General features: G+C 37.8%; 4 protein-coding genes across 4 annotated transcripts in view; 3 read left to right on the forward strand and 1 right to left on the reverse strand.

Moving 5' to 3' along the window:
- The first annotated feature begins 26 nt into the window (after window positions 1-26).
- cln6a (CLN6 transmembrane ER protein a) lies at window positions 27-3,314 on the forward strand. Its single transcript, XM_051899338.1, has 7 exons — window positions 27-409; window positions 623-740; window positions 830-928; window positions 1,077-1,265; window positions 1,372-1,427; window positions 1,523-1,642; window positions 1,812-3,314. The coding sequence occupies exons 1-7, from the start codon at window positions 363-365 to the stop codon at window positions 2,077-2,079; spliced, it is 897 nt and encodes a 298-aa protein (XP_051755298.1). The 5' UTR covers window positions 27-362; the 3' UTR covers window positions 2,080-3,314.
- Window positions 3,315-3,371: 57 nt separating this feature from the next.
- Window positions 3,372-4,988, forward strand: calml4a (calmodulin-like 4a). Its single transcript, XM_051899339.1, has 5 exons — window positions 3,372-3,514; window positions 3,603-3,633; window positions 3,797-3,937; window positions 4,285-4,473; window positions 4,762-4,988. Exons 1-5 carry the CDS (start codon window positions 3,512-3,514, stop codon window positions 4,857-4,859), a joined length of 462 nt encoding a protein of 153 aa, XP_051755299.1. The 5' UTR covers window positions 3,372-3,511; the 3' UTR covers window positions 4,860-4,988.
- A 96-nt stretch (window positions 4,989-5,084) lies between these two features.
- tex9 (testis expressed 9) lies at window positions 5,085-10,150 on the reverse strand. The gene is made up of 12 exons (XM_051899337.1): window positions 10,083-10,150; window positions 9,676-9,800; window positions 9,456-9,519; window positions 9,195-9,274; window positions 9,068-9,113; window positions 8,903-8,979; window positions 8,619-8,785; window positions 8,442-8,524; window positions 8,185-8,358; window positions 5,753-5,887; window positions 5,440-5,574; window positions 5,085-5,306 (listed from the first exon to the last, which is right to left on the reverse strand). Exons 1-12 carry the CDS (start codon window positions 10,116-10,118, stop codon window positions 5,220-5,222), a joined length of 1,209 nt encoding a protein of 402 aa, XP_051755297.1. The 5' UTR covers window positions 10,119-10,150; the 3' UTR covers window positions 5,085-5,219.
- A 601-nt stretch (window positions 10,151-10,751) lies between these two features.
- Window positions 10,752-25,308, forward strand: part of rfx7a (regulatory factor X7a) — a 30,048-nt gene continuing 15,491 nt past the window's right edge. The window contains exons 1-2 of the mRNA XM_051900220.1: window positions 10,752-11,052; window positions 23,280-23,313. The gene's annotated coding sequence lies outside the window, so the exon portion shown is untranslated. The remainder of the gene's footprint in view (window positions 11,053-23,279; window positions 23,314-25,308) is intronic.

Below are 25,308 nucleotides of genomic sequence, written 5' to 3' on the forward strand. Positions count from 1 at the left end.
CTTGTAGGCTGGTCAGACAAAGTCCGGTAGATGGCAGTAAGTGTCCTATATGTTGTGTTGTGTTGCAGCCATAACTAAAGAAGAACCTGTCTAAACCTCACGTGATTCAAAACAAACAGAAATATAAACATCTAAAGAAATAAGTATATATTTGACTGTATCAGCGAACTGAAACCGAGTTATATATAAGTTGTAAAAATAAGTCGTATATTACGATATATACAAAAGTAATGATGGATTTAGACTTGTGCAGCTTCGGTTTGTGACTGATGAATGAATTACATGCTTGGCTACAAGACTATAGTAGAGTTGCAAAGAATACAAAGTAACCTTGACAATACTATAAAAAAAATCGATTAACCATGCGGAGAAGACCACAGTCTGCAGCTTTAACTCCGGCATATTTGAGGTCAGATTTGAATGCTTTCATGTTATCTAATATCACCATTTAATTGTGCAATATTACATGAACCGGTCACAGGGTAGTCGGGTGATTTACTGTGCTGTCAACATTTTAATTGGTCTGGCATTCGATTAAAATGACCTTTTTCCTAATGCACAGTCTGTATATTCAACAAAGACTAGCATTTCTAATGAAAATGCTGTACTTTTTAAAAAGCAGGACTGGGAGTGAGAAAACAGTTTCAGCAGCAGCAGCACAGTCCCAGTTTCACACAGATCTCTGGCTCTGTTTCACTGTGCAAAACTGGATATTGGACTTTGGGAGGCCAATTGCTATGGTACAAGTTAAAACAAGGTGTGATCTATGCATTAAAATGTTCTTTCTCTTCTTTAATACCAATAACAACTTTGTATGTTCTTCATCTAGATCGTAATGCCTCTAGAATGGTTTCCTCTAAATAAACCAAGTGTTGGAGATTATTTTCACATGGCATATAATGTCATTACACCATTCTTATTACTGAAGGTACACATTTTCTTAAAGTAATAACAAAAGGATGTGTTTTTATAGGTTGTTCCTCATCTCTAACAATTCTATGTTTTGAACAAGCTTTCGTTTGAGATGCATCAGTAAAAGTAAAGTGTTGTTTTGATCTTTCTGTAACCTTTTTTAGCTGATTGAGCGGAGTCCCACGGCCCTTCCTCGCTCAGCAGTTTATCTCAGCATCATCACTTTTGTCATGGGAGCCAGCATACACCTAGTGGGAGACTCTATTAACCATCGTCTCATCCTCAGTGGATACCAGCTTCATCTTTCTGTCAGAGAGAACCCCATTATCAAGGATCTGAAGCCTCCCTCACTGGTACAGTAGTTCGATTTACAGATCAAACAAATGATGTGGTCTGAAGAAACTATACATTGGGTTTGTTCTTAATGGTGATGATAATAAATATTTTATTTGGTTTCAGATTGATTCCTTTGAGCTTCTGTATTACTATGATGAGCACTTAGGGCATTGCATGTGGTAAGTATATTTTCCATTCTCACATTTAATCTGTAATTGCACAAGTTTACGTTCTAATAAATAGAGATTCCTCTCCTCCACCGTTATCATTATAGGTATGTCCCATTCTTCCTCATCCTCTTCTTGTATTTCACTGGCTGCTTTACACAAGCTAAAGATGAGAGGATGCCTTACTCAGGTTGGCTGCTACTTGGCCCTAGTGCAGTGTACTATTGGTAAGTCAGTTTTCAAGCATTTTTGAGATGTAGAATTTAAAATCAAGTTGAAGCAACACTTTATTTCTGTAATGTAACATATTTCCAAGTGAAAGAGAACATTCAATGAGGGAAAAAATGATTCAACAATACATCAGAAATTAAACATTAATGTGATCTATTTCTTCAGGTATCTGATTACTGAGGGGCAGATTTTTGTTCTGTATGTCTTCACCTTTTTTGCCATGGTTGCCACTGTGATGCGCCAGAGGCGGATGGGCTTCATGCTAGACAGCAATGGCTGTTTCCTCTTCTATAACTTCATCATTACTCTGGGGTTAGTTCTGGTTTGGGTCGCATATCTGTGGAATGATGAAGTTTTGCGCAAAAAGTATCCCGGTATCATCTATGTCCCTGAGCCGTGGTCCTTTTATACCTTACACATCAAAGGCAGTTAAATAACAACAGTAAATCTGAGCTACATTTCCGTGACGTTTCTCTAATAAACAGAGTTTAAATATGAGTTTACCCAAGTTCAATGACATTTTGAGCGAAATTAAAAACATTTGCTCTTGAATTCTGGTTAGAGACTTTTTTAAAGGGGTCATGAATTGACAAATTTTCCTTGCGCTCTTAACATACAAGAGGTCATTGTACTATAAAAATATCTTGTAATTTTCAGAACTCAAAACTTCCTCTTAAGTCCAAAAATTTGAATTTTATTGAAACCAAGTTGCCAAAATGACTTGTTTTGGATTTTGTCACAGTATTACGTCACAACGCGACGAAAGAGCACCTCTACAGAAGAAAATCATGTCAATACGAGAGACGCAAACACAGGATTAGTCCAGCAACAATAGAGAACATAAAGAACTCTGCTTTTGTTGTTGTCTTGATCTAAGCCATTCGCTGCAATCCTGAATAAAAGCTTCAGTGAGTGACATCTTCTGTTTTGTCATCAGTAAGGCATTACTGCAAATGACAATGTATGCATTTTTCACTTAATTGAAAAGATTGAATGATGAATAGCCTATAAGTACAACAGTGCGACAAATGATGGTTCATTCATTCATAATTCCGTTTTCACGAAACACTGTTAAGTTATCATTTGTCAACTACAAATCCAAGTACCTGCTCCAAGTACCAACTCCAAGTACCTAAACCGTATTTACCACAACCAAGACTTATGTAAAAGTAAAAGCATATGTAAAACACATAAATGTTTCAAATTGTTGGCAAATGTTTCAAATATGTAACAAGATATTTTTAAACATCGGACATTTTCAAAACAATTCCACACGTGTAACGTTGAAAATTATTTTAATATGCAAAATTGCTACCCAATCAGAGCAGTGGGCGTTTACTTCCGAGTTTTGAATGCGGCACACCCATCAACATGGAGTGTTTGAAAGAGAGGGTCAAAAACAGGATAGAAAATACCCTATTACTTGTAAATCAGAATATCTTTTGATGTAAAAATCATTATAAAATAAAAACAAAATAAAATAAAAAATGCAGTTCATGACCCCTAAGTTCCAGTGTTACTTACTCCTTGTGTCTTCCCAAGGCAAACTATATGTTTGTCATTTTGGTATATTGAATAATAAAGACATTTCATCATTGTGGCTTACTGTAAAATTGTTCCTTTTATGTCCTTGTTTTATCTAAATAAAGGTTGTATTCCCTAAATATACCTTTTTATGAGTCATTGAGTGTGATCATGAGCTGCACCTGCTGTAGCAGACACTATAACATGATAGTTGGAATCCTATATCAATGTTCCTATGACAACGAGGCTATCAATTACGTCAAAACTGCAGTGGACTTTAGTTCCTACAGGTAATCCAGAGGGAGTGACTCTTTCCCTGAACAGCCGAAACGCGTGTAGACATGGTGAGTCTGATGTTACTTTTCTCTTAAATTTTATTTTAATTCAATTATTGTTGATTTTTCAACATGTTTTTTAAACCTCTCTTTACAGGCAAAATTCTTATCACAAACTCAGATTGATGGTAAGCTGTGTTACACACAAAAAAAGTGTGCATTGTAAATCCACGCATATAGTAAAATAAACTAAATTGTTATTTAAAAAAAATCGACATCTACAGTACATTTATAAGCAATGAGAATTTTTTGTGGAATTGTTTTCACTGAAGTTTCCTTGTTCTCATGTAGAGTTCAAAGAATGTTTCTCACTTTATGACAAGAAGCGAAAGGGGAAGATTGAAGCCAAAGACCTTATTACTGTCATGCGCTGTTTGGGTACAAGTCCCACATATAATGAAGTGGACAGACATCTGCAAATCCACAAAATAGGTAACATTTTGTTAGACCTCATGATTAACACATTCCATTGAATTATGAATATGTCTTCCTTGTCGACTCTTTCAGCTTCCTTGTGCCACCTGTGGCTAATAGCGATATACATTGGACTAGTGCGCTCATTGTGCTAATGACGACAACAACAACAACAAAACACCTTTAACAATCAGATATTTAGCTATGACATACTTGATTTTTATGGCCAGTGTAAGAGCATGTTAAGGCACTGGAATCAAGCATCAAACAAAAGATAAAGTAAAATATTGAATATTTTGAATGAATTCTTTGCTTTCTTTAATGTTAGTAGTTCATACATGTTTTCTGCTGTATCCCTACCACAGATAAGAGAGGGGAGCTGGACTTTTCTACATTTCTAACCATGATGCACAGACAGATGCAGCAGGAGGATCCTAAGACTGAAATTCTGGAGGCTATGCGCATGACAGACAAACACAAGAAGGGCTACATTCTGGCCTCTGAGCTACGGGCTAAACTCACTGGCTTGGGAGAAAAGCTTACTGGAAAAGAAGGTATAAATCATCTGAGATTCTTCTGGGTTTTATGTTGATTTATTCAAAGATCAGAGCTAATCAAATGAAATTGGCAGTTTTTTTTTTTAAATGTCAGTTTCTAGACAGGTTTAAATATTAGCCACATTAAATTAATGCCATTTCTTGAGATGTATCCTGTTTAGAGTTTAGAAATAAATTTTATCTCTTGATTTTCTAAAACAATTGAGCCAGTCAGATCCCAGTATATTAGCGCTATCAGACAGAATGAATGTGTTGTTTAGCTGTTAATTGTGCTTTATTTTTCAGTGGATGAGCTTTTTAAAGAGGCTAATGTTGGACGTGATGGACTCGTTTATTATGAGGAGTTCACCAGAATGGTCACACTTCCTACAGTGGACTACTAATGAAGAAGAGTGGGTTTGGCCCTTACCCTGAATAATGCAGTTATTTACTAGCAAGAATGAGATATTTTTGTTCTGTGTATACATTGTATATAAAATAACAAGTCATTAAATGTTAACATGAAAAAGTCATATTTGGATATATGTTGTGATTTCAGTATTCACCACTAGATGGCAATCATGATGTAACTGAGTTATTGTGGCAGGGTTAATAAACACTGTCTGTCATGATATTCAGAATTTTTTTATTTATTGAAGTTTGAAGATTGTTAAACTGTGAATGAGCTCTTGAAATTTAAACTGTATGTTGTACACCCACCGTCATCTATTTTTAAATCTATTTACAAAGTACAAAATAGAAAGCTATGAGACTCCATCCTTTCCCCAATCCAAAGCTTTCATGAACTCCTCTTCAGTGAAGGACAACAGCTTGGCCGCTTCAAAATGCATCTTTCAAAAATACAGCATAAACATAAAATGCTTTTTATGTTTCTTCTAGTGAGGTTAGTTAGTGAGATATGATATTACTGTATTTGAAAATGTAAATAAATTTCAAGTAATTGTGAAGATACTGATTCCTTACCTTCTGTCTTTTTAAAATATCTATTAGCTTAAGTTGCTTTTTAAAACCCATGATGAGCTCAGCATTTTGTCTTTCCAGCTTTCTGTTCTCAGCTTGTAGGGTTTCTATCTTTTGGTGCTCCTGACTGATTGAATCCTTCAGTAGGGTAAAAAAGCATAAGAGAAGAAGTGAAATTAACAAAAATGCCATGTAAATTTGAAATACTTCTGGAGTAAGATGTGGTGCCAAATAGTTCACTCAAGGTTTTGTTGCACAGAAAACTAATACACATCACTTGGTTTATTTCGTGCTGGTTTATCTGAGTTAACATTACCTTACTGCTCTGTTTGAGTTTGTTGAGCTGAGTTTTAGTCTTCTCAGTCTCCTCCAGAGCTCTATTCAACCGCACTTCTGTTGCACTGTGTGTACTGGCTGCCTGCTTATGGGTCCTCTTCATGCTTTCCAACTCCTAGAGTGTACAGACAGGCATTTACATATAACTGAAGAAAACATGTGCAGATTATGTTTGCAGAAGCAGACGTCCTAATGGTATGTATATTAAAGGGTTAGTTCACACAAATACGATAATTCTGTCATCATTTACTCACCCTCATGTCGTTCCAAACCCGTAACACTTTTGTTCGTCTTCGAAACACAAATTAAGATATTTTTAATGAAATCTGAAAGATTTCTGACCCATCATTGACAGTTTACGCAACTACCACTTTGACACTTCAAAAAGTTCATAAGATTGTAAAATGAATCCATATGAATTGAGCAGTTTAGTCCAAATTTTCTGAAGAGACTCGATCACTTTATATGATGAACAGATTTAATTTAGGCTTTTATTCACATATAAACATTTATCAGAGCACACATCAAATATGGTAAACGGAAGCTCAAGCATGTTTGCTTGACATGTGAAAACCAATGAGGTTCATTCTCGTGTGTTACGCAGCACGTTTGAACTACCGCAAGAACCGATGAGCTTTGTTCTCGCACGCCAAGCAAGTACGATTAAGCTTCTGTAACTGTTTATGTTCGCTGGTCAATGTTTAAATGTGGATAAAAGCCTATATTTAGTCTGTTCATCATATAAAGCAATCGTGTCTCTTCAGACAATTTGGACTAAACCGTTCATTTCATATGTATTACAATCTCTTTATGAACTTTTTTAAGCATCAAAGTGGTAGTTGCGTGGACTGTCAAGGGAGGGACAGAAAGCTCTCAGATTTCATTAAAAATATCTTCATTTGTGTTTCGAAGAAGAACGAAAGTCTTACGGATTTGGAACGACATGAGAGTGAGTAAATGATGGACACTCAGCAATGTGCATTTTTCTAAATGTCAGGTATACATCTTTTACTCTCTTTCCTAGCATTTAATGTTTTGTATTTATCATCTTTGAATTGATTATGTAATTGGCATGATACGTTTACCTGACTAATAAATTGTTACATTTGATTTTATTCTGACTTACTCTGAAATTATTGACTCCATTGTTACCGCAAATCTACGTCAGGTTAGTAACGGACTAAAGTCCAGTTTTGAGTGGAGCATTGGGGCACGCCAACTGAGATTTTAGAGCTCCAACTACGCTTGGCATTAGTTCAAGTGTACTTAGACTGTGAAGGCTAATAAAGGGAATTTCCGTTTAGGGCAACAGAATGTTGACTGACCAACCTAAATAGGGTGAGCCTTACCTCTGTTTAATGTAATGTTACTCTAGCTATGTGTACATGGGAAACCATGGCATGACCATACCAAAACTACTATTAGAGAAAGTATTGGTCGGCTTATATCTGGAGTAGTGGTCATGACCTCTGACTAGAGATAATGTTGCTTTAATTCAAGTGTACACAGGTCTACGGGGACTAAATAAAATGAGTGAGCATGGGAGCAACGCTCTAAATAGTATAGTCAATTACCACTGTCTAGTGACCAAGACTGGCGGGTTTGTGATCGTGGGCCCGCATAATTAATGAACGGCCGTTGCGAGGACCCTGTGTGACTCTGGCACCCGAATGAACGAGTACAATAAGAGTAAAGAGTAAAATAGAATAATCAAATGTCTAGATAAATTATAAATATAAATATAAATGGTCAATAATCAATTGGCATTCCAACCAAAATTCGAGGTCATAATAAAATGGAGTCAGATAAGAGTTTAAATGGAATTAAACTACCTTGCCACACTGAAAAGACTGAACGTGCAAGAAACCTTCCCCGTCCTATGGGAAAACCGCCGTTGGGCCGATTAGGCAGGCCTTACAAAACCTACCCAAACATGCACATACAACAAGTCTCAAGTAGGATGTGAGTGAATAGGTGTTTTTCAAGCGATACAACGCATTCTGATAGGATTTTCAGTTTCACATATTCAGTTTCCATGTCCCTATCATAAGGGAAAGGGTGAGTTCCAAAGATATCTGTCCCAGAAGTCCAAGTACAGTGTGCTCTGCACTCTGAGCAGCTGTGGAATAGTCTCACTTTACACACAGAGGACTAATCAGGTTAAAGGGACCATGCCAAAAATTCCACGGCTCTGGATCCTGGCACAGCTCTGATTAACAGGAATTATGGCATATATGTTACACATTTCTAATAGGAAATGAGTTGCAGTGAGGTTAAAAAAATATTGCTACTTAGTCAATGTGGAACATTTTTGTTTGGATCTGAAACACTTTCAGTCATAAAGTAACTTCAATAAGTTTCAGTAGATTGCGGGAAGAATTTTGAATAATATTTTTCCAACATTTCAAGTACCTTTTGCAGTGCTGCCACTTGCTGTTGCAGACCTTCACATTTCTGACTGGACTCTTCAGCTAAAGCTCTTTGCTTCTCAACCTGAGTCTGCTGGACATTTGTAGTCCTCTGCAATCTTGCCCTTTCCTCCTCCACGTCCTTCAGTTTACTACTTAAAGTGCTGTTTTCATCCTCCTTTAAAACACAAAAGGGATTTTGAGCAAGAGTAACTTGACTAAACAGATCAACCAACCTTGAACACATCTCAAACTGCTTACCTTCTTGTTGCATTCATTTGAGAGTCTGTTTAATTCTTCCTGCATTACTCGAAGTTTAGCCTTCAAAAATCTGATCTGAGCTTCTGTAAAAATGAAATAAATGAATAAGTCATAATGCAAATAGTATAACAGCACAACAAATTCAATATTTGAACATATTTGGTCTTTTTAAGTGACCTGCGCCCATCTCATCTCCAGCACTGGGCATGATGTCATCCTGCAAGTGTTCCTCAGTGAGATCATCACTAACTCTGTTCTCGATTGAGCTGATTGTCTTAGCAAGTGAGAAATCCCCAAAGTCTTCAGGAATAGCAACATCATCAACCACAGTGTGTGTTGCTTTTCTGTTGACAATACCCCAAAGACCAAAAATCATTCAGATCTATGGCATTCATTACATACAATAAATGTTATTAATATTATTATTTTATGTACACATTTCTTCATATAAAAAAACTTACTGAGGATTCTTTTTATTTCCTGAGCCTGGCTTGCTTGCCTTTGAAGATTTTTCAGAGAAGTTCTTGTTTTTCATGATCTACATACAACAGAAATGGTTTCTGTAAATAATGGGATCTTGTATCTAATCCACATTTGCACGGATTCATATGATATTTGTGTTTTACCGTAGTGGACTGTTTAGATATTGTTCGTTTTTTTATATCCGCCATCCTAATAAGACAAACAAAATGTTATGTTCGCAAACAGCAAATGATGTTGCTTATGCTCATGTCAAATTGTGAGAACCATTACCCAGAAACCTCAAAATCACAGTCAGTATCAATGGAGAGGTGGGATGACATTGGTTTGGAAAGCACCTCATTTTGATCCCTCTGAAAACCACAATCAAAAACAAACAGTGTAATGTCTGAGTTTGTTGCAACATCATACACAAGATATACTACAAGCTATGCATACATGTTAAAAGTACAAACCATGTTCTCGCAGATCTTTCAAAGATTTCTCATCAAAAGCATTTGCTGTTTTTCACATCGATACTTTTTCTAGTCTTACCATAACTTTCTCTGCTTCCCGAACAAGTTCTGCTGTTTTTGCTTCAAGCTCTGCATTGAGACGTCTGAGGAGTATCAGAGTTGCAAGCAGTTAGATATTAAAGATAACATTTTCTAATCTAAATTCTTTATAGCACTTGATATGCAGTCACTGAGTACAAGCTACATACAAAACAGCGTAATTAAACTAATGTGCATTTAAGTATTAAACCCATAAATACTTGTATTCCTCTTCTTTGGCTAAGAGGTCCATTTGTGGTGGTTTCTTTGAAGGAGCAGATGAAGACCTGCTCTGAGGTCTGGGTCTGGAAGGCCTTTCTGAGTAAGACGTTTGAGGCTTTTTTAACTGAGTAGAAAGAAAGTATCAGAATTATTACAATTATTAATATTTCTTAAAAATACTACTTTCTTTGTTACGGCTTCATTTAAGACGGCTATTGCTCTGTCAGGTAACAGACATTCGTTTCCATGTCTGATAATTTGCAACTGAGCAGTAAAAGAAGTGTCACTATTGATATTTAACTTTAATTATTCTATTTAATACACAACAGACTACTTTAGGTAAAACTATAATTAATACGGCATAATTCTAAAAGAGGATTAAAGAGTTTTATTTCTTTAGACTTACAGGAGGTAGCGCGGGTCTGTGTGTACGGTCTGCCATGTTTGTTAGTGGCGTCGACACACCGTTGCTAAGCAACAGTGTCTACCTTCCCATTTCATCGGAGGCATTTCATTTTAAGTAAAGATTTATTTAAAGAAATTTATACGCCATATGCAGTTCAAGGAGGCGAATTTATGTGTACACACTTGATTCTTTTAACCCCTATTTTTTAAAATAAAAATGTCATCGTTTACTGCCTAATTTACGTAGCAATAAACAAAAAAATATAAATAAGTACATGTATTTCAGATAATTTGTTATTTTATTTATTTATTTATTGCAATACATGACAGGAAAATCCAACACAACCTCCAGGTTGAATTCTTTATGTGACTGATAAAAAGACAATCAATCGAATATGAGGGGAATCCTGTAAAACAATGAGAGAGATATTATCAATCCTTACTGACAGGCAGTTATGCTTCAGAACATGAGTGATTATGTTACTGAACTAGATGAACTCGCTGCAGCACCCTCGTGTGGGTTTCCGCTGGTGGCGCAGTGCGCATGCGTGGTCCCAGCTGCAGCTTCCACAGTGGTCGCCAGTGAGCTGCTAGGTAGGTAGTGTCTGACTCTGAACCTGCTGCAACTCGAAGTGTTTCCTTGCTCCTGATGCACGCGCAGGGATAGTGACCTCAACTGCAACCACAAACCATGAATTACCAACGTGATGTACTGGAGCCGAGTCCAGTTTGTCAGTGAAATCAAGAGGCAGTGATCGTGATGTACTTTTTACGGAGGAAAGCTGCATTCTCCAGGTTCAGGTTAAGGCCTACTTGTTAGATCCCCATCCTCGTCTCAACAGAGTCGCATCGTGATGGCTGATGACCAGCAGCAGTCTGGTCCTGGAGTAGGACTTTTACCTTCCTGCGGTTCAAGGACTGCAAGGGCCTGAGGCGAATGCGTTGCAGCTAAAAATAAAGAACTCAATCTGGTAAGTCAGTCTGAAATAATGGCCAGTAAATAAGTGCTACTGGAAATGTGGGGGGTTAATGGGATGGAAGGTTCTCCATCCTAATTAGCTCTATTCTAGATGGCCCCTCGTTTCCATTCAGGAAAGGGGCATTCAGGCTACAGTAACTCTGTCTATTTAATAACTAATCTCATTACAATCAACTAATCACCATTTCTTTATTTTAACATGACAAGGATAAGTGAACTTGTCAAAGTTGTTTGTTTTGGACTGAGCAGATGCATGTTAAAATCTGTGGTTGGTTGCTCGTCTTGTCTGTCGTGGACACTGTAGTAGTTATTTATCGGCAAAGAGCATTTTTGTCTTCTTGTGAAAGTGTGCAGAAAGTGAAAAGTCTGTGTCTTGGATTGAGCGAAAGATTTCCCGCGACCACGCGCTCTCAGCAGATTTAGTGGGCGAGCTAGTGATGGTAAACAAGTCGCGTGCAGCAGCCGGGTACAGCCGCGCGCATTTAAACGGCCAGTGTGTATAGACATGCTTTCCTTGTAAACAACACTGCATCCGACTGACCTTTTCTACTCTTCACATTCTAGTTTGTTTTGCGGTGATGCAAAATGTGTATTTTATTAATCAAAATGTGTATTAATTCACCGGGTACGCCCTTAGTTACTGTTATTAAAGATGAAGACATCGTGAAACATGCAACCATGGCTCAGATGTTTATAGCGTAGCAGCGCATGCGTTCTACATGCATTTGTATTACCCAGTATATATTTGTGAGGACAATATATAGCTTCTGTGTGCATAGTCATTCAACCTAGTCATGTCTTAGGTCAGTAGTTTTGTCTAAAATTGATCATTGTTGGTGCACATTGCTTGTGGCAGCGAAAATAAAAAAACGCTGACACGATTATTTTGCAGCCTCCATCCCCCTCACCACCACCCTTGTTTTTGCATGTTAAGACATGCTCTCAACGACATGCATCTGCAGCAGGGGCTACTGTACGTCCAGTCTGGGACTTAGATTTGTTTATCTTCACGTGCAATAATATATATTATTGGTTTTTCTGCTGTATTTTGGCGTGAGATTGTATGGACATTTCTACATCATATATATATATATATATTATTCTCATTCTAGTTGTGCTCCGCTCTGTAATGTTTTGTCAGCTACTATGTGTCTCTAATTCTTTATATTCAAAGTCTTCATCCAGTACTCAGAAACTAGAACAAACATGAACATTAATTTGTAAAAAGGGGTGGGAACCCTTTATGAAGCGTATTCCTCGTTTCTCCATTTCTTTTCTTTTTTTTTTTTATTGAATTATACTTTAATCAGTTCATACATCTAATGGTGGAGTGAAACCATGTTGATGTTATGACCTCAGTTGTCATTTCCTGGGAAGCTTTAGGTAGACTGGTTTAGGAGGACAAATAGCAATTAATCCAGTCATTAAATAAGTGTTTTCTTTTCTTTTTTGAATTCAGTTTTGTCTGGATATAGTTCCGTTTGGTGGGCTCGACTGTTGTTTTCAGTGGAGTTGGAATAGATTAATGCAGTTGTTTTGGACATAACTGGCAGTTATTTTACCAATTAATTTAACCAAATAATATCAAACAAACACACACAATATCATTTACAATATCAATTTAGTTTCCAGGACCAGGCATATACAGATGAGGAATAAAAAAATAAATAACTTAAATTTAATTTTACCCATTTCTCTCTGTCTGACCTTTTTATTAGTGAATTCACTGTGATTTCTCTAACAGTGAATTTGATAATCACCAGTTTTATGTTATAATAAAAACATTGGTGTACCATTTTTTTTTTTTTTTTAACATATTGTCATTGTTATTATTGATTAAAGCTATCAAACTTCTCTCTGTTGTAAATTTGACTCAAGGCTGAATTTAACTTGAAGCTGTGTGTCATTCACACTCTAATTTTGCTGTTCATTATAGCTCCAAGTACTATTGAATGGATTGACCATTTACGCAGACATACATATGATGAGTGGACAGTCTCAGCCTGTGCTCCTTGCCCTTCACTCTGAGCAGAGCTCTAAAGGTTAGGCCTGTCGTGTCAGTGTGATAGCTGATACCCCTGAGCTGCATTTGGCATGCTGGCTGGCACATGGTACTGTCTCTGTGGAAAAGAACAGGGTATTTGGCACTGATGCTGGCGTGCCTTGTGGAAAAGAGATTGTGATTTGCCAATAGTAACTTGTTTGTTACCAGTAGGAATATCTAATTTATACACTGATGATGGAGATTAGTAATGCATCAATCCTGCCTATTACTGAAAAGAAGTAGTAGCAGACAAATCTTTAGAATCTCACCTGGTAAGAAAAAATAATTTATTTTTGCCAACAGACCAGCAGAGGGGGTTGTTTTAGAATAAGCTGTACTAATATTGTGATTTAGCTCTTTGAGCTTATTTCAGAAATGTTGTCACTTGGTTTACACCAAATCTGTCAGTTAATTTTAGATTAACAACAGGCTTTAAGTTTATTGTGCCACACAAAGCTGAGTTTTAAAGGGGTGAATTTGGTCCCTTATTTTTACATGGCTGTTCATGTGTATGTACATGCACATCAGTGTGTGTGAATCTTTGTTCATCTGCATATGAAGGGAAATAAGATGGAATTGGGAGGAGGGAAAGAGATCCAAACACAATGGTGGTAATCACCTTCAAAGAGAAATGAAAATGAGCCATAGCACCGCTGGCAAAAAGCCCAGCTGTTTTTACCAAGCTGCAGCCTCTGAGAATGGCTCACAACTGCTGCTTCAGTGCTGTTAAATGATTCTGTTTTGGTTTAGCCTACATTTAGACAGATGCTAAACAATGGAAGGATCTATGTCTGTGGTTTTGCTGCATAAACATTCTATTAGGTCTGCAAAATACTCTCAGTCCCAATGAAGGTTACAGTTTTCCTGTTTGAGAATTCAGAAAACTAGTTGTGAATCATAGCATTTCCTCTCTGCCTTTCTGCAATATACTTAGAAGGTGTGAGGTTTTGCATTGCATGTGTTTTTATACTTGCACACAGATAAAAAGTTGTAAGAGAAAAATGCACTTTGATCTTATTTCTTGTCCCCCAAAATACAAGTGTACACAAACATATACACCCTGACCAAAAATTTATCGTGGTTTTCATAAGAAAGATAACCATTTTTAATAATAATAATATTTTTTTTTCTTGAGCACCAAATTAACACAGACCAAAGACATCTAAAAAAAACAAAAACAGGACATGATGTCACAAGATGCGACCCTAAAAATTACAGAATGCTCAAGCATACCTGTTTTTTCTCGTCATAGGAGCGATGTTTCCCATTACATTTTAGGACAGGCATCAGAACCAGCACATGACATGTTCTGGATGTTTTGGATGTTTGGTAAATTCCATATATATCTTTAGGTTCGGTGTTAAAAATGGCAGTGTGAATGCTAAGCGAACCAGGACAAAATGTATCATTTTCTTTTTTGGTCCAGACCAAATGAACAAAGAGAACTGAACTGCAAGTGTGAACACACCCTAAGATATCAGTGATATACTAGGCGTGTGTTATTTATCGCCCCTCTGCTCACAGCAGTCTGGAAAGCCGACAGTTCCTCTTAGAGGAGCAGCTGGACTGAAGCTGGCCATACAGTTTTTTTTGCTATTAGCAGCACTCTAAGTGCTAATAGCTTTAGCATGCTGCCTGAGATACTTATTTATGCTTCAAATATCTGGATGTGCAGTTCTGTACATTTAATCTAATTATAATATACCTGTATGATAGACATAAATTAATGAGTGTGCACAGCATTGATGCTGGCTTGAATAAGTGTGTGTGTGTGTGTGTGTGTGTGTTAAGGCCCCGATATACTTCGTTTTGGGGTAAAAACAAGTTGGAAATACCTTTGCGATGATATACTGTTAGCAAACGTCCCAACAGCGCCCATGTTTCTGTGTATATGTAAATATGTGCTGCACGTTTTCCTCTCAATATCAAAATAAACACACAACAAAAATGATGTTGGTGAGAATATAGCAGTTAAGATAGCATCTGATCATAGCGACGTTCATATGTTTGTTTACTCGCGTCTGACTTCAACAGACTGAATGAAGAAATAAACCGGAGAAGATTTCCTAGTCAAAAGAAGGCAGAGCCCCAGAGTCATATCTACCTATTACACACCCTGTGTCTCAATCAGCTCCCTAGCTCAAATGAATGTGGCCGACTCCCTGGTCAGTGCCCTGACTACTGAACTAGGGAGCTGATTAAGACGCACGCTGTACAATCACCACAGACCAATAGTAGTTCAAAGGTGTTTACCAGGCAGAGCAAACCTTTCCGGAAAGTTTGCTTTGACAAGCTGTTTCAAACTCTTAAAATGAACTCCAAACAAACTTCGTTTTGGCCTGATTTTTTTTTTCGGATTGACATCAAGTGAAATCAAAGAATGAACTGGTGTGAAGTATATCGGGCCTTTAGTGCACACATGAGGTTGTGAGATGTAGCACAGTAGTAGCTGAGTTCATCAGGTTCAGTAAAGTTTTCTGTCTGTCGGTGAGAGAGAGAGACAGAGCGAGAGCTTTCTCATCCCCAATCTCTCTTGCACACACACTGACACACAAATATCACACATGTAGGTCATGCTGACTAGCAGTAGTGTAATTCTCTGTTGTGATGTCTGGCTATTCTCAGTCAGCACTCTGTTCGTGTGAAATTAGCCGTGAAGCTCACAGGCCTCTGCCCTCTTCCCAGGACAACCTTATGGAGAGTAAAAGATAGAGGTGTCCATGCTATCCCTTCCAACCAGTGACACAGTGACCCTTCACCTCCCCCTCCACCTCCCCCACACCCCCCATCTCTCTATCTGTCTCTCTCTCTCAGGCGGTTGTTTACGTTCCTGTTATGATCAGCGCACATGCGGCCAGCTGGAGGAGGGGATCTTAGGGGGAGGGGCAGTGACCAACAGGATAAAAGTATGTGGCTTAAATCAGGCCACTGTTTACAGGAAAAACAAACCTTAAATTTCTATTGTAATTATATGGAGTTGGACAATGAAACTGAAACACCTAGTTTTAGACTATAATAAATTATTAGTATGGTGTTGGGCCTCCTTTTGCAGCCAATACAGCATTAATTTATTTTGGTAATGACAGATTCAAGTCCTTCACAGTGGCCAGAGGGATTTTTGAGCCATTCCTCTTGCAGAACAGTGGCCAGGTCACTGTGATGGTGGTGGAGGAAAATGTTTTCTAACTTGCTCCTCCAAAATACCCCAAAGTGGCTCGAAGATATTTCGATCCAGTGACTGTGCAGGCCATGGGAGGTGTTCAACTTTACTTTTCATGTTCATCAAACCATTCTGTCACAAGTCTTGCTGTGTATTGATGCATTTTCGTACTGATACATGGCACCCCCTTCAGGGTACAATGTTTGGACCTTTATTTGCACATGGTTCTCCAGAATGGGTCGGTAATCCTTGGCAGTGATGCGCCCATCAAGCACAGTAGGGAATGCTATGATATTGCAGCCCAAACCATCACTGATCCACCCCCGTGCTTCACTCTGAGCATGCAACAGTCTGGACGTTAAGCCTCTTTGGGGCTTCTTCATGTTTCACATTGTCCACAGCCCAAGATTTGCACTGTTGGCACAATTGAAACTGACATTTGGCATTGGCAAGACTCGAGTGACCAAAGGTATAGCAGCCCAACCATGAATATTAACTCTGTGGAGCTCCGGATGAACAGTTTTGGTAGAAACAGGAGAGTTGAGGTGCACATTTAATTCTGCAGTGAGTTGGGCAGCTGTGGTTTTATGTTTTTAAAGACCCCCTGTGGTGAAAATCGAGTTTTTAATATGTATATGTCTAAATATGCTTTAAGACAAACCATGTGCAAATTCATAAGTCAACACCATTGCTGAGTATTTTCTCTTTAAAACTGCAGTAATCTAAAGACAGACTCAAAAACACTGTTTGAAATCGTCAGTGTTCTCTATGTCACAAACTACCTTGTAACCAATCACGTCAATGTGCGGACGGGCTTGCTGCGAAGCAGGGGGGTCTCAAGAGAAGCCAGGCTATGCCAGTATATTTTTTTGTTGTTATGAAAAATTGTGTACATTTAGCAATATAGCGGGTGAATTATTTATATACAGGTGCTGGTCATATAATTAGAATATCATCAAAAAGTTCATTTTTTTATTATAAATTATTTTTAAAAATGAAACTTTCATATATTCTAGATTCCCTACATGTAAAGTAAAACATTTCAAAAGTTTTTTTTTTTAAATTTTGATGATTAGAGCGTACAGCTCATGAAAGTCCAAAATCCAGTATTTCAAAATATTAGAATATTTCCTAAAATCAATCAAAAAATGGATTTGCAAAACAGAAAAGTTAAAGTTCTTTAAAGTATGTTCTTTTGTGCACTCAATACTTGATCGGCAGGACATATTACAGCAAATCACTTGCTCCTAGCCCAAATTACTGCATCAGTGAAGTGTGGCATGGAAGTGATCAGCCTGTGGCACTGCTGAGGCACTATTGAGCCTTCAGATCATCTGTATATTGTTGGATCGACTGTTTCTCATCTTCCTCTTGAAAATATCCCATAGATTCAGGTCAGGCATATTGGCTGGCCAATAAAGCACAGTAATATCATGGTCAGCAAACCACTTGGAAGTGGTTTTTGCACTGTGGGCAGGTGCTAAAGTTCTGCTGGAAAAGGAAATCAGCATCTCCATAAAGCTTGTCAGCAGATGGAAGCATAAAGTGCTTCAAAATCTCCTGGAAGATGGCTGCATTGACTTTGCACTTGATAAAACACAATGGACCAACACCAGCAGACGTCACGCCCCCCCCAAATCATTATTGACTTCAGAAACTTCACACTAGACTTCAAGCAGCTTGGATTCTGTGCCTCTCCGGTCTTCCTTCAGACTCTGGGACCATGATTTCAACATGAAATGCAAAATTTACTTTTATCTGAAAAGAGGACTTTCGACCACTGTTCACTGTCCAGTTCTTTTTCTCCTTAGCCCAGGTAAGATGCTTCTGACGTTGTCTCTGGTTCAGAAGTGGCTTGGTAGTCCTTTTCCTGAAGATGTCTGAGTGTGGTGACTCTTGATGCGCTGACTCCGGCTTCATTCTACTCATTGTGAAGCTCTCCCAAGTGTTTGAATCGGCTTTACTTGACAGTATTCTCAAGCTTGCGGTCATCCCTGTTGCTTGTGCACCTTTGCCTACCCAATTTCTTCCTTCCAGTCAACTTTGCATTTAATATGCTTTGATACATCACTCTGTAAACAGCCACCCCATTTAGTAATGACCTTCTGTGACTTACTCTCTTTGTGGAGGGTGTCAATGATTGTCTCCTGGACCATTGCCAAGTCAGCAGTCTTCCCCATTAGTGTGGTTTCAAAAAACAAAAGATACCCGGATTTTATACTGTAGGGATGGTCATTTAATGAAACTCAAATGTAAATATTCTAATATTTTGAGATACTGGATTTTGGACTTTCATTAGCTGTACGCTCTAATCAACAAATTTACAAAAAAAAACTTTTGAAATGTTTTACTTTACATGTAGGGAATCTAGAATATATGAAAGTTTCATTTTTTTTAAAATAATTTACAATAAAAAAATGAACTTTTTCATGATATTCTAATTATATGACCAGCACCTGTATATTATAATATTATGATGAACTAGCCTATATGCCTTTCTCCACTGACGTTCTAAGTTGTTCAAAGTGTTTCTAAGGATTCTGATTTTTAGAAGGCAGCTGTCTGACTCTAAGATGGCAAACGGAAACATGGTTTGTGTAACATTAGCAACATATTAGGTGTTTGATAACGTAGTCAAGCAAAAGGCTAATCATATTAATTACCATTATGTGTCCAATGTTGTAAAGCGTGATACATAAAACGTAGGGCTGTGAGTCTTTGGGTATACAGCAAATCGATTCGATTCACGATTCATGGGTGTTCGATTCGATTCAAGAACGATTTTTGCAAATTCAGAACGATTTGATTCGAGACGATTCACATTAAAGTTCGATGCGATTCTCCATTTTAATATGCATTCATAGGGTTATTGAAATGCTTCTCCCAGTGTGTCTTAATGAAAATTAATGAAAAAAGAAATGTGAAGTCCGCACACTGAAAATAACTGCTCCAGTAAATAATTTATTAAATAATGCAACGTTTCGACCAACAGGTTTTCATCAGGCTTCATCAGCCAGCGCACTCAACTCAATCGCACACGGCCCAAGCGAACGCTCCACTCATGTATCGCTCATGCTCACGTGTAAAACAACGTTCGCTCAAATCCCGCTCCTACATGAAATTTCTCTGTACTGTACCATACGTGTTGTAGAAAACATATTTAGTTTCATATTTATGTTTAAATATTATAATATGATTTTTTTAATTTGATCTATGTTGATTATGCAAAGTGAACAGCATGAGTAAGAGGCTACATCATAAGATGTGCAATATGTAGGGAGACATGGAGTGGGTCAGACGTGATTTTGACCACTTCATTAAGTTTTGTTTTGTAGAAAGCTTTTCTTTAAAGTGAATTTTGTTTTGTATAAATTGTATCTTAATTTCAATCAGTGTTTCATCAACCAATAGCCTGGATTTAATAAATAAGAAGCAAACCAAGAACATCACATGTGGATTGAAGTGCACAACAAACGAACACTACCATGTTTTTAAGGAATTTTTAGGCTATTTTGTATAAAGTGGTATAAATAAACGTGACTTGACTTGACTGGAGTGCTGAATTGCAGAGCTGGTGCAAACATATCCACATCACTATGATCAGATGCTTTAACTACTGTTTTTTTTCACCGCTGTCATATTTGTTGTGTTTTTGTTATTGATAGGAAAGCACTAAGCACATATTTAGGCCAATATTCATCTAAAGGGAGCTCTCAGCAGCGTGAACAGTGTCGGGATGTTCATTAACAGCATACGGCTGCGATGGTATTTCAAACATCTTTTTACCCCAAAGCAAAAAACAATCAAGAACTATGTTGCGAGTACGTCACAAAATGAATCTTTGCTAACCCAGTTTCTCCATAGTTATCACATACTCATTACAGTGCACTAAAGACATACTGCTCTCTAAATTAGGGCCCTTTATCTGTGTATCATGTGAACACCGGGCTAATAGTGTTAAACTTTGCTGTTGATAATTGCATGTTTAGCTCATTAAGTAAGTCTCAATCAGGTGTCTGCTTGAAACAGTCTGATAATATCATGTGTTGCCACAGGAAGTGACATTAACGGGAAATCCTGTTTTTACTGCCTGCCTTGACAACAGTGGTGTGATCCTTTACCTGCTTCAAGACTACCTAGAAACGGTTTAATGAGTTTTACCTGGCCTGAAGCCACATGAGAGCAAACGGCAACTTGCCTAGTAACAGTTCATTAGTTCCCTGACCTCTAACTCGCTCATAGGGACAGTCATATGACTGACTCTCTTAGAACACACATGCTCTGGGATGTGGCATAAGCCTGAAAGGTTTTATATGGGATTAAAAAGTCAGAATGTTGGAACAACATGCTGCCTGATTGGATGTCCTATAATTAAAAGCCATTGTGTATGGTGTAGCTTTGGTGATTAGCAAATCAGAGCTTGACAGTATGGAAGGCCTGATGGCTCGAGGCCAATGGCAGAGAAATTTGGGTCTGCGCGGGATGGATTTTTCAATCCCGTTCCCGCCCGCTCCTGCAGAAATATGTACCGCTCCCGCTAGGGCTGCACAATGTTGAAAAAACTGCATAGATACATACAACAGAACAAAGATAGAAATTAAATAAAGAAATTAAAAAAAAAATTGTTTTTTTTTTTTTTCAGGTAAGTCTAACAGTATTCAGGTACAGAAATAGAGTAATCAAATGTAAAATAAGACTGCATAGGTCTTCACTGTATAAATTAAATATAATTAATCTTCGTTAGAGAAATCACTTTTGTAGCTTTTTGTTTTTTGTTGTTTGATTAACAATGACACAGACAACAGCAGGTTTATTAGGCTGCTGTCACTTTAACACCGAATGCACAGATCAATATAATGGTATCTATTTTCTTTCTCAATTAATTAAGTTCACATAAGCCACAAGCGCCTGTTTTACGAGGATACTCACTGAGACGGGCAACTGTCAATGAGAAGAGGCTTATTTGACCAAAATTTTATTAGTAGCTTAGTCGCAAGAAAAAAAAGCCACAGGAAGGGGCAACATCATACAGTCTGTTACAGACAGATCATTAACACCTGGTCTATGTGGTAAATACAGTACATCGGACAGGACATCCAAATGCACGCCTATCATTCATCGACCTTAAATATGGCTTATCATATGAAACATGTAAGTTGTAGCAACTTTACATGGCCACTCACTTTAATGTTAACCTAGAAAAATGCGGGCTATCCAGGGGTGCGATTTCTGCCGTCTCTCTCTGTGAACTTGAGCATGCCGGAAAAACTGAAACTCCATGTAAACTTGCCTCAGAGACATGAAAAATATATAGAAAGCAAAATGTCTACTTTTAAATGAACCATTTGAAATGGAAAACAAATATTCTCAGGTTATGTAATTCATATGAAACGTGCATATAGGCGCGTCCGTACACTACTGCGGAGATGACAAGTCAGCATCGTCAACTTCATCACTGCAGCCCAAAATACAGAAAACACTTTATCAATTATTATTAAAATGTTAAAGAAATCTCCTTGCTGTTTTTCCCTGATACATTCATAATCATTACTTCTGCTGGTGTGGTGTGGCAAGCTTTATGAGTGCACTTGAGTGCTGATTAGGCTATGTAGGCATTAAAGGCTCTTTATTATGATTTATATGGTTTATTAATAAACATGTGATTAGTTGACTAATGCTTAAAATGAACGACTACTAGTTGACCAGAATAATCTTCAGTCGAGGGCAGCCCTACTAGCTTTCAAATTCAAAACTTATTCTGAATTCTGTTGCATCAGGTCCCACCATTTAAAAGCAGACGCCTATCAGCGGGTACCGGATTGACCCATTTCTCTGTATTACCAGTACTGCAGCAAGGCTGGTATCGTGACAGCTGTCTCTCATTTTCGAAGGCTGCGTCCTCCGAAGGTCGCATACGTCATTGAGGCTGCTTCATTTCAGTAAACTGTCCACTACATTCCAAATGTAGTGGTCAGTCAGAAATTACAACAATTTACGGTTCACTAGGAATAACGGTCAATTTTATAATGGTTACTGTTCTGAAATAAGACTTCCTTTATGACGTATGCGGCCGACTAATGCAACCTCCAGAGGATGCAGCCTTAGAAATTGAGACACAGCTTATGTGTTTCAGCAGGTAATTAATACCAAACCAAGCATTTTTATTTTATATATTTTTACTATGACTGTTTTTAACAACATTTTAATGTTATAAATTATTGTTATAAAAACATTAAAACTAGTTTTTTTTAACATTATAAGTACATACAGCCTATACAGGTTTTTTTTTATATTAAAGTACCATTTATTGCTTTTCACTGTTTGTGTATATTTTATATATAACTGCAGGTCATTACACTGATTTGTCATTCAAAGTGCCCTTTTGTCTATTGTTCTTGTGCCAATTAACCTTTGGTTTTGGATCTCAGTCTTGTACAGCCACTGTGTGGCCTGACATGACATTTCCTGTGATGTTGAAGGAAATGGGAGAGAAAAAGTTTTTGGTTAGTTGAGTGTGTTAATGTGTGTGTGCATTTTGCAAAGAGTCATTTTTTAATTCTCACCTTTAATGCAGATTGAACTGTGACTATACCCAGAATGTACCTAGTGTCCTTTGAATGTTCAAATTATTCTACAGCCATCACAAGGAAAGTATCTTTACATTACCCTGAATGCAGATTTGATTCTCTCTACTGTTCCATACCTGTATATAGATTCCATACTGGTTCATTCCGGTTCCTCAGACATCCTGATGGTCAAAACATTCTGAATGGCAGGAGTATTTATAGACCTCCAGTGTGATGGAACATTAAAGCAAGATAGTTTTTTTTTTTTGTGTGTGTGCACGAGCACATGTGTTCCTGAGGATATATTGGTCTGAGCCGGACAGGGCCGACGGGTTAGAGGATGGAAAGATGCTTTGAATGCCACTGATTTATTAATAAAGGCAGCTTTATGAATGTTTCTCAAGTTACCCTTGTGTCATGCTGATTATTTCTCTTCTCTTTTTTTGCAGCAAAACTGTACAATCAAAGGTGGATTGCATTTTGGTGAGTATTTGATATCAATGAAAAATTGATTCACAAATAAGCGTTAAAAAAATACTGTAGTACTTGACATTTTAACCTAAATATAATTAATTAATACAAAAAAAAAAAAACCTGAGCTTGGATTTGTTATGGTACTGGTATTTTTGTAAGTTACAACATTGAGTGACGGAGAAGTGTTTATTTATTTATTTATTTATTTTTATTTACTCAAATTACTTGTGGTATCATTGAAATGACATGAGAGACAATATTAACAAGGTGTGTGGTTATCTGTGTGTGCCATCTTGAAGAATCCTTAGAGAGGGGTCATTAATATTGACTTACTTATGGTGGTGTTTACTATTCAGGAAGGGTTTGGCCGGTCCGGCACCTGACATCAGTAGAGTTCAGTCTTTTAGTGCACTTATTCTGTTGTGGTGAAAACAATGACAAATATGATGATATTAACACTGTCTATTAGGGAGAAGCTTATCCAAAGTAGAGAAACAATGCGAGACACATTGGAGATTAAAGGGGGACTCAGTGATATTTCAAATCCACTGTTTGGAAGTTAGTCGGGCCGAGTCCAGTAACAAACGTCTTACCAATCAGCATCAGGGGTGTATAACGGTCGAGGAGAGAGAAGGGAAAAAAAAAACAAAAAAAAAACTGCAGAACGAGAAATGGGACACAGTACAAAACAGCTCAAAAGAATATAACTGGAATTAAGGTTTATGCCTGGGCAAGCACTTTAGGACCTGGTTATATTAGAAAAGCTTTCCAGCGCTGGAGAGAGCTAAGAGGGAAGGCCTGAAAACTGCTTTGATCCCGCTTCTCATGTGAGTACACTGGGTTTTGATTGTCTGGAGCTGCTGGGCTGTTTGCGACTAACAACGAACACTTTGTATTCACTCGTGTGTACTGTATGTTCATTTTTTGTGCTTCCTTGTTGTTCGTTCATCAACTGCGCTTTATTTTTCGTGAAGCATTTTGTTGTGCGTCAGCTGTGATAAACAGACATCCACTCACATTGCGTGTGTAACAGCGGCCAGATAGTGAGAGTTCTGCAGTTAAACCACTGCGCACTGACGGCCGATAGAGAATGAGGTGTTCATAGTGTTTATAGGTGTTGGTAGTGCATTCGCCTCGCATGCCAGCAGCGGTTCAAGACCGACTCAGAGCAGGGTGGTTAGAATTGGAGTGTGAGTTTTGGAGGCGGAGCAATGAAGAGAGGGGTGGGTTTGTTTGGGTTGATTTCAAATGTCAACAATGTCCAACAGCGTAGTTCAAATACCACTTACTGCACCTTTAATAAATTTAATACTATTAGACTATGTAAATATTGATTTACATTAGTTGGAAAGCCTATTGCAGTGAGGTTGAATGATAACATACTTTAAATCGCCAGTAAGCTTTGTTAATTGTCAATGGCTGTGACTGGTACTTAATTTGCCCAGGTTTGAGTAGAGCCTTTGATAGAAATATTTTATGTCAACATGAAATGTACAGAAAATGCAGACTAAGGATGCTCAGGTCAAAGAACTTGTAGACTTGCCCAAAAAGTGCTTAACACAGTAGAACTAACAGTAAGATGATTTGCTTAGATCATTACAAACCAATCACCAGAACAAATCACAGTGAAGAAGACATTGATTTTTACAATAAAAAGCCTCAGGTATATGCTGCGCAGCTGAGGAATAGAAGTACTACATATTTTATGCTCAAAAGACCACAGCAGAGACAGTGATAGTGTTGGAAGACTATAGAGTCACCCTTGGGGTGAGGCTGTAATACTCTAAGTTAGTATTAATGATCCTGTGTCGGACCAGCGTACACCTGAGAAGGACTGTGAGAAGGTATAGATGCTAAAGTCCTGTGGGCTCATGTGTGATTGAGGTAGTGATAGTAACTTCTTGACGGGACGCTGTCACCTTACTTCGGGAGGGGAATTACCTCGAAGTATTGGAAATGTATTAGAAGTATTCAAGAAGGGAATTACTTTGACATACTGTAGTA

Source organism: Ctenopharyngodon idella, chromosome 7 (genome assembly GCF_019924925.1).
Source record: "Ctenopharyngodon idella isolate HZGC_01 chromosome 7, HZGC01, whole genome shotgun sequence".
Classification (NCBI taxonomy): domain Eukaryota; kingdom Metazoa; phylum Chordata; class Actinopteri; order Cypriniformes; family Xenocyprididae; genus Ctenopharyngodon; species Ctenopharyngodon idella.

What these genes read in the sequence shown, in the direction of transcription:
- tex9 (XM_051899337.1), bottom strand. Translation starts at nt 10,118, where the DNA reads ATGGCAGACCGTACACACAGACCCGCGCTACCTCCT. An exon ending in GGAAATAAAAAGAATCCTCA is followed by an intron (nt 8,786 to 8,902) that starts GTAAGTTTTTTT and finishes TATTGTCAACAG; the next exon opens with AAAAGCAACACACACTGTGG. An exon ending in AAGTGGCAGCACTGCAAAAG is followed by an intron (nt 5,888 to 8,184) that starts GTACTTGAAATG and finishes TGTACACTCTAG; the next exon opens with GAGTTGGAAAGCATGAAGAG.
- cln6a (XM_051899338.1), top strand. Translation starts at nt 363, where the DNA reads ATGCGGAGAAGACCACAGTCTGCAGCTTTAACTCCGGCATATTTGAG. An exon ending in TTAACTCCGGCATATTTGAG is followed by an intron (nt 410 to 622) that starts GTCAGATTTGAA and finishes TTTAAAAAGCAG; the next exon opens with GACTGGGAGTGAGAAAACAG. An exon ending in TTGGGAGGCCAATTGCTATG is followed by an intron (nt 741 to 829) that starts GTACAAGTTAAA and finishes TTCTTCATCTAG; the next exon opens with ATCGTAATGCCTCTAGAATG.
- calml4a (XM_051899339.1), top strand. An exon ending in ATCACAAACTCAGATTGATG is followed by an intron (nt 3,634 to 3,796) that starts GTAAGCTGTGTT and finishes GTTCTCATGTAG; the next exon opens with AGTTCAAAGAATGTTTCTCA. An exon ending in AAAGCTTACTGGAAAAGAAG is followed by an intron (nt 4,474 to 4,761) that starts GTATAAATCATC and finishes TTTATTTTTCAG; the next exon opens with TGGATGAGCTTTTTAAAGAG.